The sequence below is a fragment of the Vanessa cardui genome, chromosome 5, assembly GCF_905220365.1.
Source record: "Vanessa cardui chromosome 5, ilVanCard2.1, whole genome shotgun sequence".
Taxonomy (NCBI): Eukaryota; Metazoa; Arthropoda; class Insecta; order Lepidoptera; family Nymphalidae; genus Vanessa; species Vanessa cardui.
Genome location: NC_061127.1, coordinates 15,555,017 through 15,567,373, shown reverse-complemented (window position 1 = coordinate 15,567,373; position 12,357 = coordinate 15,555,017). Strand labels below are relative to the sequence as shown.

Sequence of the window (12,357 nt, the reverse complement as noted above, 5' to 3'; positions counted from 1 at the left end):
TTTTCATCTCGGGAGAATCCAAATATACCACACACCGGTTGTCGATTTACATGTCATTGACAAAAAACATGTATTTATTTATATATGTATCATGGATTTATTTAGTGGAAGGACTTCGTGCAAGTCCATCTGGGTGGGTGTCACCGATTGTTAGATATTTTTCCGCATTGCTCTCGTGTTGAATGGTGAGCCAGAACTACACGCATAAGGGACATAACATCTTAGATCCAATGTTTGATGGTGCATTGGCGATGAAAGGAGCCTTACTTCTTGTAGTTCCTAATAATAAAAAAAGTGAAAAGTACTGTAATATAGACTCTGTTATACGTTATTTGTTTGTAATATTCTTTTTGTATGAGTACTATGGACAGTGTGAGTTCTAAAGAGATCAAGGACAATGAAAGACATAGAAATTTAAATAATTTAATATCTGATAGTAAGTCACCCTCGTCCGCCTCGGCGTTACAGGAAGCATTATAACCCCGTCGTTAGATATAGAATATAGGTTACTTATATCATAAGATAAAGGCCGGCATCGCAGTGTCAAGCCCCCTAGTGTTGCAGATGTCCTTGGGCGGTGGTAGTCACATTCCATCAGGTGAGCCTCCTGCTCGTTTGCCACCTATCACATAAAAAAAATCATATATATCATAAGATCTATGATGTCATGTATTTAATGATAAAAAAAATCATATTCTTTAAGTTTTTCGAAATTTAAGCAACTTCCTCTGTAACGATAGGACACAAGCAGCGACCATACGTCCAAAAAAGGTTTAATATGTCGAAATAAATAAAAACAGTTAATAAAAACTCTTCCAACTGGATAAGTTTATAATTGTAAAAACGAAAGTATTAATTTATTATTCAAGATGAAAGTAACGTTCAAAGATCTAGTTTACGTTAACAACGGGTTTTTATGTTAATCTACGCAGTATGGTAATGTCTGACCCAGTTGGCTGCGTGTGAAGTTACCTCTGCCAAGAGGTCGCGGGGTCGCTTCTGTGACGTGAAGAGATTACCGTACAGAGCGTGGCGTGAAATTTTTACCAATATAAATTCAAATTAACTACATTCTCACTACACGGTGAGTTGGTGTAACTAAGCCGCTTGTAGGTTTTGTATTGTATCGAGTTCATGGCACTCAGGCTGCAAAAGTACTTTTTAGTGGTTTGTCTTTAAGACTTAAAACTACGTTCATAAGTTTTCAAATTAATATTATTAGTAAAATACAATCACAAACATTGTAAAAATTAAAATGTCCCTAGTCACACTCCGAATTGATACCAAAAACTATTTAACATTTTCAAAAAATTGAATTTATATGTAATTTGGAGAAAAATGTTGTCAATGTATAATATTGTAGTCGTATAAAATAGTGCTGTTTTAAATTATATTTCATAACTAACGACACGCTCCGGCTTCCCACGGGTGCAATGCTGAAATAACAATACTAAATATACGACAGATTTATACTTATTTCATTACTATATGGTACATGTATTATAAAATAAATTCCTATCGAATCACTTTATCTATTAAATAAACCGCATCAAAATCAGTTGCGTAGTTTTAAAGATCTGAGCATACATAGGTATTATAAAAATTAATAATTTATCATTTAATTTTACGTAATATTTGATTTATTTTTGAGGAAACTGTCTATTAAGTATTTATTGAAATTATATAGAATTATGTAATAAATTTCTCTCAGCATAATTGAATATACATATAAAATAGGTATTTAAATGAGTTTATGAAATAACGTATAAAAATAATAATAATAAAATCGTCTCTCAAACCATTGCAACACGTTTTTTATTCGCGTCTGCATTGTCTCACTTTAAATAAGATACATTTTATTGTCGCTTACTTCATTGCGATTTCAACAAACCGCTGCGCCGGCGCATCTGCCAAGATGTACTCGTTCACATGCGCATGTATTGCAACATTACCCAAAAAGCCTTATTTACATGTCTGCTAATGCAATTTATTTAAAAAAAAATATATTTTACATTTAATTTTATCAGAATATATATTTTTACTCTTATATGATAATAAATAAATAAATAAATTTTGGACAACATCACATACATTACTTACTCTAATCGCAGTGTAAGAAGCTAAAGCACTTGTGTAATGGAAAATCAGAAGTAACGACGGTATCACAAACACCCAGACCTAAGACAACATAGAAATCTAATGAACTTTCTCTACATCGACTCGGCCGGGATTTGAACCCGGGACCTCAGAGTGGCGTACCTATGAAAACCGGTGTACACACTACTCGACCACGGAGGTCGTCAAAATAACTTTAAGCCGGAACAATACTTTATGTGGTGGTTCACACCCTAACGCTTATGACTAGAAAAACGTCTGAACTATCAATATACTTTTGGACTCAAACAGTTGGATATTGGTGAAGATATTGGAAAGCAGACATATCGCGTTATTATTCTCAAACAAGCTCTCCATAAATCACGGGTTTTCACCTCCGGTCGCCGGAGAGACCTGACCGGCCTGACCCGTCACTCACGTACCAAATCAAGCCGATTAGGCTTTCTCACTACAACCTTGCGATAAATAACAAAAGATAGCCGTTTTAATTTCAGCCAATTTCAAATTAATCTGTTTTACTATGATTTTTGGTTTGACGTCCTCCGTGGTCGAGTGTTTTGTACACCGGTTTTCATGGATTCTCCATTCTGGGTACGATTATTATCGATGCATAAAGTTCAGTAGTTTTCTATGTTGTCTTAGGTCTGGGTGTTTGTGGTGCCGTCGTTACTTCTGATTTTCCATAACACAAATGATTTTGCTGATTACATTGGGATGATGATCACATGAGAGTAATGTATGTGTTGTTGTCCCATATTTATATTTATTTACGTTTTTTTATTGAATAATAAACACACCAGTAATTAACACAAACTTTCTTCATAGACATTTATCAAAGAGATTCTAAACACCACATCCAATACAGACAGACAGTTGAACTATTTAACGGCGTTTTGCGATTCCGTGTACCGATTTTTATACATTTCGATGTAAAGAAAGCGGCGTTATTTGTAGTCGAGTGGAAAAATGTGTGAATTAATGATTTTGACAGGTCGTTTATATTCTCCTCGCCAGACGAAGATTTCATTATTATTATACAAAGTACGAAAATATTTTTAATATTTATTTTTTAAACGGTAAAAGTTTTCTTTTTGTAATCATTGAACTGTCTATTGTATGTTTCCTGATTATGTGATTAAGAATAAAAATCAAAATAACTAGAAACACTTATATTACACTCATATTTCATCATCTCAATGTTTAGAAGAAGGAAACCTTTCCTCATGCACTATCACGCATTAGTCGAAAAAGATAATTATTTCGTTTAAGCATTTTCCTTAAGCGGTCTTTGTATAACTGTGCAATATTTATAAGCCTTACTTGTTAGCGTATAATAAGCAAACATTAAATTAATAAATATCTATGAATGATTTAAATTCCAAGTTTTAAATATTAGTGTGTTTTTATTCTAGAATAAAAGAACATCTTCTTTCTTGTTATTACAACAATAAATCCTGCAATAAACATTTCAACGAGCGACTAGTGAAGCAAGTTGTTGACATGTATTCCGATAAGAGTAAAAGCTGAGCGGTGCCACACGTAGTTGCAAATCGAGACACGTCCCGAGATAGGAATTCACGTGAAATTGACGACTTGTTTGAAGTATTTGCTAACCAGTAAATACACTAAGGGAACACTTAGAGTGCAAACAAAATATGTTGAAATACCCGACATACCCGGAGGCGATCGTTTACTCTCAAGGCTCGCTATTATCTAAAATAAATAAATGACGTTATTTTTTGCGTAACCTCTTGCTCGTACTTACAATATTTCTACACGTTCTTTTTTTTAATTTTTAATTAAAGGCTACGTTATATCGATACTTTGAACTTCACATATAATTATTAGTTATCGATTTTACGTTGCAATAAAATGTGATGCTTTGTGTCTCATCACTGTTAAAAACAACAAACTGAAAGAAGAAAAAATAATTAAAATTATGTACATATTTTGACACAGTTGTAATTAAACTTTTGTCAGTAAGAATAATTAAGCGTCATTACTGTTTTGTAAGCCTTAAGCAATGTTTAATTTGAAAGAAGAGCTTAAAGAGCATTTCAGTAATCTAATTTAGTTTTGTAAACCTACTTACTGAGATCTTGTGTCAACTCCATCAGATAATTGAGTGAGGAAATCTTAATTCATTAATTCTCCCACGACACACTCTTTAATTCATTTGCTTTTCAACGCGACTTAGTCCGCACTCCGCGTGAACTTGGAGCTTCAACTTATTTGGGCAACGCACTTCATTATGTAGGTAATCATAACATTTACTCTTCACGCAGTTAATTATTTAAGTGAAGCTATTTGTCAAATTGAGTTTCTGCTTCATGATCACTATTGATTTTCTTATTATTTATTTTAAATAATAATGTTTTACCATTAATAATAGGCCTTTTGAAATAAACACGCTAATACCATAACTTATCAATACTATTCGAAATCAATTGTGCATTTAGCAGGCTATTTAATTCGTACTTTAGTTTAAGAGGCCTACATATATCTTTTCTGTCCTTGACACTAAATTATATCAATTTAATAAGCGTTAGTTTTAATAATAAAGTTTAGGGAGCAAATAAAAAAAAAAACTAAGGGTCATCAGACCTTTTAGTTACTACTTATTTCCACTTCAATTTTACTTACAAATTCCGATAACAGTTTCGCCCATGTTCAAAAACAAACAACATTTTTGGTTGCAAATCCATAGTGAATATCATAGATTAAGCAAGCTTTCGACCAATGATATCGCGTTAATTTTCCATCAAATGTTCTTTATTTCGCTTTTCTCCTCTTATGTCTAATATGCAACTACATTATTTGTAGTTGTAAATAATATTTGAAAACAGATGGAATGAAAAACAAAACTCTTGTTAACGAACGAAAAAACCGTTTGAGTAAGTAATTTCCACAAGATAAAATAAATGAAACGCAATATTTTGCCATCGGTATATTGTTTATTTGTGCCGCATTCACAGCGCTCGAACATTACAAAACGCGTAGCTGCTCTCGCGCATGACAGATCGCAACGACAAGTGTATCAAGGTAGTTCAGTTCAACCACTTGCCTCGTTGATCAATCATTGATATGTTGTTGTATTCAAAATATGCAGAGAATTAGATTTACATATAGAGTTTTAATGAAACTTTCAATGTATTAATCAAATTATACATTTCAGTAATTGTTTTTATTTCAATCACATTTAAAAACAGGTAATTTTGATACTCTAAATTTTTAATTTTATCTGAGAGATTACTAGAAAGTATCTGTAATATTAAAGTAAGTTTAACTAAGTTCTTAATTAAAGAATGTTTAGAAAACTTTACTCAAATATACACATTACATTTGACTAAATATAGATACATTATTCAAGGAACGAATAGCAATCCTTCGAAAGCCAATCATGTCAACATACCTATTATCATGATTACGGTATAAATATGTGGTGTTTTCAATCTATATTGGGTTAAATACAAACGCAAAAGCGAGAGGTGAACCGCATTCCGAGCCGCCGTATCTCACAGATCACTATTCGCGACAGCAATTGATTCATTCGCGTTATTTGCAAACAAATGTAAATAAACATCTTCGTCTCACGTAAAGAACTCTTCAAAAATATGTTTACCATTTCATATCAATAGAATATAAATATCTGAATAATTCATTTGAAAATATCTATTACCTGCCTTTGAGTGAAATACTAAAATATTTCTGATAGACTAACGATATGTATTGGCAATAATATGTCATCAATAATTATATTTATATATATATAGATTGAAAAGTAGAACAAATCTTGACTAAATTTTACTTTGCTCTACTTCATAGAGAATTGCTCTAACGAGTTTTACATTATGGCGGATAAAGTCTGCAATATTTGAGTTTCAGTGACATATTATATAAATTTGGAGCTTGTGGATTATAAATCAAAATCATAATCACTTTTAAATCGTCATTTTACAATTAAGTGAAGCTACCACCGGTTCGGAAAGTAGATTTTACCGAGAGGAACCGGCAAGAAACTCAGTAGTTACTCTTTTTCAACATTTAAAAAATACAAAGTCAAGTGAGTTAAATACAATTATTTAAATTAATGTATCCCGCTTGGAAGTCCACAGGTATTAACTCCACGCTTTTTTAACATCTATAATGTTACTAAAATTGTCAAGGTTACATCGTTTAGGTATTTATGCTCCATAACTTCTATGTTAACTTTGTACACTCACCGCCTTTTAGAAACAAATATCATGGCCACAATAATAGCACAGGGCGAAAAGATCGTTTAATAATTTATTTAAACTACATATGTGTTACGATCTTTTTAAAATATATATTAAAAACTACTTTCTGATTATACGATCATAAAACGACTCCGTGTTCCTAAGACGACAAAAAAAAGTCAATTGGTATTTAATTTGAAAATTTGACACAGTTTAAATACAAAAAAAAATTAAATATCTTACTTTAGTTTTTATCTGTACCTATTAAATATTCAATCGCGGAAATGTATTAATCTTATATGTATAATAAAAATATTATCAAATTTTATAATTGACGTATCCACTGTACTTTTTTCTTAATAAATATGAAGCGGACTATTTTTTTAAATAAAATATTATTTCCTTATTTAAAATAGTGACAGTTATTCAGTCGCTCCAAACATCACGACTCTCCATTATTTTTGGTCTAAAAGATGAGTGAGCCAGTGTTATCAAAGTAAAACAGGCACACGGTATAAGAGTTCATATTTCTTTTAATACCATTATCTATTGACGAAGGCCTTTACTCGTCTGCCAAGTGCAAGAATTTAACCAAAAAAAAGAATCAAATTTATCAAGAGAAATCCACAAACTCTAGCGAATTCTTCAAGTTTCTAAAATAAATATCATAAAACACGTTATTTTCTATTAAAAAAACAGAAACAACATTATTCAAATGTATGTTAGTAAGACGTTTTTTGTCAGTCAGTGTGTCGAGTGTCTGAATCAGGAAGTGAGGAGTGAACGCCTGCATTCCATCGTCCTGGCATCAGCTCACGCTAGCCGTGACTGAATCGCTTATCTTACATATAGAGGCACGACTTTATTTATATATTATATTGTTACAACGCCTATATGATATAACGCCTACAAGCCATTATGATGAATTGTTAAATAATTATTTTAATTCTATATATAATGCTTTGCAAAGTTTATTGCTGGAACTTTTTCCTCTACTTCTGTTTTGTCTGGTATGTAATAAATAAATAGAATCAAATACCTGAAAGACTTTATTTATTAAACAATTTGAATTATGTCAATGATGTAATTTGTTTGATCGTATCGTATTTGTACATTTACATTATACTTAAAACGAAATACCCATCTCTGTGATAAAAAACTCTTAAATGCGAATTACTGTAAAACATAAATATAATAGAGTTGGCCCAGTGGTTAGAACGCGTGCATCTTAACCGATGATTGCGGGTTCAAACCCAGACAAGCACCGCTGATTCATGTGCTTAATTTGTCTTTTTAATTCATCTCGTGATCAGCGGTAAAGGAAAACATCGTGAGGAAACCTGCTTGTGACAAATTTCATTGAAATTCTGTCACACGTGTATTCCACCAACCCGCATTGGAACAGCGTGGTGGAATATGTTCCAAACCTTCTCCTCAAAGGGAGAGGAGGCCTTTATCCCAGCAGTGGGAATTTACAGGCTGTTGTTGTTGTTGTATAAATACAATAAGTCATCAAATTATATTATAATTTATCACAGTTTTACATTCCAATGAAATATGTAACCTACTTGAACATAGTTTATGCCGGTTTATTTTTATTGCTTATAAGTCCTAAATATGTACTATTTTACTTCCAGCTCGGACGGGTTCCAGTGAGCATGATGGTACCACAGAGGTACGCGACGCTGCCGTTACCTCCGGCGCCCTACGCGCCACCTCTTTACTATCCCGTGCCAGATGCGGTGAGTATAATTAAATCAAATAAAAGTGTAGAGCCGTAATTTACTAGTGATTGAAACACACGGTTCTTTTCAATTCAGGATTCAAACACATTTAAATTTTCATTTGAGCAGAATTTTTAAACACGCTGATATATTTCTGGTATCAAAGCCTGAACTGTTGCTTACTTTACTAAATAAAGATATTATCGCAAGTCATTTTAATGTAACAGCCATATTTTTCTTAATGACCGTGTTTTATTTTTAGACTGTCTTAATTCAATTTATAGTGGAACTAATTGGCTTAATAGCATCAACAGAGAATAATATCGCGGCTCCTTTGATTGTATTATACGGAACCACTTTACAATTTGAAAGGTTTTCAAAGGTTTTATGGAAAGAATCCCACGTTTGTAGTGTGGAAAATAGAGATCGAATAGGTTGCCTTTTATATGTATTGTATGTGTATAGTTATAGACATATATAAAAGTAATGTTTCTTTGTGTATCCCATATTGTGTTTTTAGCTTTGATTAGGAATACATAGGATTCTGAATGAGTACGAATATTGCACAACTGGTTTAATAAAGAGGATACGGTAAATAGGAGTCGAGATGGCCCATAGGTTAGAACGCGTGCATCTTAACCGATGATTGCGGGTTCAAACCCACTCAAGCACCGCTGATTCATGTGCTTAATTTGTCTTTATAATTCATCTCGTGCTCAGCGGTGAAGGAAAACATCGTGAGGAAACCTGCATGTGACAAATTTCATAGGAACTCTGCCACATGTGTATTCCACCAACCCGCATTGGAACAGTGTGGTGGAATATGTTCCAAACCTTCTCCTTAAAGGGAGAGGAGACATTTAGCCCAGCAGTGGGAATTTACAGGCTGTTGTTGTTGTTGACGGTAAATAGAATCGAAGATAAGAGCTAGTATTTACTCCTGGCTATTTCATCTCATATTAAATTGTTTATTTATATAATACATAAGACAAACAAAAAAAAAAAAACCTCGCTGAGTTTCTTTCGCCGGTTCTCCTCAGGTCAGGGTATTTTCTTTCCGAACCGGTAGTAGAGTTTCAACTGACCATCAATAAGAGAGTGTAATGCTTCTATATTGAATAAAGATATTTGAGTTTGAGTATTTTATAAACTGAACGTGTTTCCAGCGAGTCCGGCGACGTCGCTCGCCGCGCGCGGTGCGCACCGAGCGGCGCACGCGCCGCGGCCGCCGGGAGGACGCGCAGCTGACGCGGTCCCTCGAGCGCATCCACCGCAAGCGCCGCGCGGACAGGGAGCATCCCTCCCTGGACGACTTGAAGAGAACCTACACGGGACTGGATAGGTGAAGACATTATAAATCACTATGTAGCTATGCCAGCCTGGTAGTTTTGACTTTGAAATACAAGATGGATAATATATATCTGTATTTAATAATACATAATAACACCAAGATGCTCAAGGAAGCGCCACCGACGCATTACGCATTACTCTCAATGTGATAGCAGACAGTGGATTTGTTTTGTTGCAACCTGAGTGAACTCACAATAATTGCTACTTGGAATATATTCTATACGACAAAGATATTTTAAATATATTTGTTTAACGTGCTGTAATATCGAATTGGGTCAACGTCTGGTAATGATGTGTATTATAGGCATTATAAATAAAAAAATTACTTATATTCATTTTGTAAAACTTTCAATCATAAAGTAAATTTGGATTGTTTGTAACAGCCTGTACAATACACTAGGCGGGACGACCGGATCGTATTGTTTTCATCTTGCGTCATAATGATTGGATGATGAGAGTGTTTGTCGCTTCTAATTTATCTGTTTTGTATAATTTTCTTTGCCTACCCTATTTTTGTTCTCTTTCTTGTTTTTTTTTTATTGATATTTCTTTATATAAATAAAATACGGTGACTGTGGTACACGGTAAAGTTTATAAAACTTATGCTGTACTATAATAATTTGTTGCTATTTTGTATCATGCTAAACGAATAAATAAATAAAAAAAAAACATTTGTATTCCCGCAGGGCGTACGCGGAGCAGTTCATTGCAGTGTGTGACGAGAGCCGGCACGCGGCCGAGCAGCACGACTCGCTGGCCAGCACCGCCACCGACTCCTCGCACTCGCACCACTCACACTAACACACACACACACACACACACACACACGTAACACACACAATCCTATATCCATGTAATCGTGCTATCATATACCTGCCAGGATGTTAGAAATAACCAGAAATTTGGAACTATTCCTTGTTACAAACAATTATTCGTTCATACATAACATACTGACTACGTACGTTAGAATACAAGCAACTTATTAAAACTTACCCCTGACCAAATTTAATAGCAAAAGCAACAAATTATTTCAAGTCGATTTCAATGGCAGGAGTAGAAATAAACAGAAGCATCTTTGACCTTGAATGTGCCGATCTAAATATTCTGTTGTATTAATTATGGATTTATATAAAAATGATGCCTTGACTGCCGATGACATTAATGAGAACTTAAGAATTAAAATGAAAGCGGTTTTAGGTAGAGTGGGATTATAAATAAAGATATAATAATTAGGAACTATTTACTATGCACAATATGTTATTTTCAAATCGCATGTTATGTGTGAAAATAAGGTTCGATTATTCTACTCTTCCGATTGGAATCGACTACAACATATTTCCAAATTAGCCATATTGACATGACAGCTGAAGTCACGGCTTAGAATTAAATAATGTCGTTGATAAATTTTAATACGATTATATATTAACTTACTATTTATTTACATCGAGGCAAAAATGAATTATAATAATCATTAAATTATAAGTTGTAAATATTATCTTGATGTCCAGTATACAAAAAAGTAATTCTCTTTTTTTTATTTATTTTATAGTTTTATATGATATTTATAAGTTTTATTTCTTCTGTATACCAACACGAGCTTACAGTGGAGAGAAGTATATTAATAATATAAATATTTGATAAGTTAACACAATAATTAAGAGTATGGTACCAAACTAAACGGGATAGCTTTATGACATTAGTTTTATGACTTACTAACTCACTCAAACATAACTTACTAACTCATGCACAACAATAAAACAATAATATTTTTTTATAATACATTACACAAATATTTAATTTCATTAGTACTGAACGCATACATAAATATAGCTTATTTTATCTGTAGTCAAAACATTTTTTTTGTTCATTTTAAAATAAATATTTTTTTTTTATTTGTAATAGGTACGTAAATGAAAAACTTATTCTTAATAAATAACGGCATTCTGTGTTTATTTTTAAACTCAAATAACAGTAATTTTAATGTTGGGGTTTTATGGATAACATGTTTTGATCACCGTAATTAACCCACCCTTACTAACCAATTTTTAATGTAAATTTGTTCTTTATCGTCAAATATCTGTGTTATTCCATACTTTAAGTTCTTTTTATTTAGTTGTAGTTAATTATGTAGATGTAAAACATTCTACCAACTAACTTTACGAACTATACTTAGAAGTATAAAAAAAAATTAAGACATTTAATGTCATACCAGCAAATTCAATTGTCAAGGAAATTAAAAAAAATTATAACGATCAATTCTCACTGTTGAATACGTTATGTTTATCGACCACCATTAAAATAAAATGTTTTATGTCTGCATGTAGCGTAAACTTCTAACATAATAATTAGATATAAATTGTATATTTGAACTCAAGTCCAATGTACCTAACCGGTGCCAAATTCTCGTCGAAAACGACATAATTGGTTTGTAAATAGCTAACACATCTAAATTTGCTCAATTTGCATTATTTAATTTAGATCTTAAATAACTCTAGTGTAATGTATCAATCATTTATTATTCATTTGTTTTCGTTACCACTTTCGTTATTTCGACAACACAACACGTTATTTCTGAAGTAACGTTACTCTTTTGAGCGAGTCGCGTATTTTATTGAGATTAATTAGTTAAATAAGTTAACTTTCATTGTAAATATATGTTTAGTTTCATAAACTTACGTAGATAAATAGACCCTTTCAATGTTATATGTATTTGATAATTATTTTATATACTTAATTGGATGAGAAACGTTTTTTATATTTAGTCTGTTTATAATTAATAATTACAATGTAAGTCTAGATGATTTCATTTAGTCCTTCGATACTAGTTATTATAATCTGTATATAGAGGAACGCAATTATTTAATGTAAAATTTACTGCTTGTAAAGTAAATAAATATATTTTTAATATTTTTTCTTTTATTTCGAAGCTTAATTTCAATAGAAGCACATAT

At 32.3% G+C, this 12,357-nt stretch overlaps 1 protein-coding gene across 2 annotated transcripts in view; it reads left to right on the top strand.

The window, feature by feature from the left end:
• Window positions 1–12,313, top strand: part of LOC124529937 — a 64,270-nt gene extending 51,957 nt beyond the window's left edge. For both annotated transcript variants that reach the window (XM_047103887.1, XM_047103886.1), the window contains exons 5-7: window positions 7,970–8,074; window positions 9,223–9,398; window positions 10,093–12,313. In XM_047103887.1, coding sequence (XP_046959843.1) covers window positions 7,970–8,074; window positions 9,223–9,398; window positions 10,093–10,207 — 396 coding nt within the window. In that variant the 3' untranslated portion in view covers window positions 10,208–12,313. The remainder of the gene's footprint in view (window positions 1–7,969; window positions 8,075–9,222; window positions 9,399–10,092) is intronic.
• The last annotated feature ends 44 nt before the right edge of the window (window positions 12,314–12,357 follow it).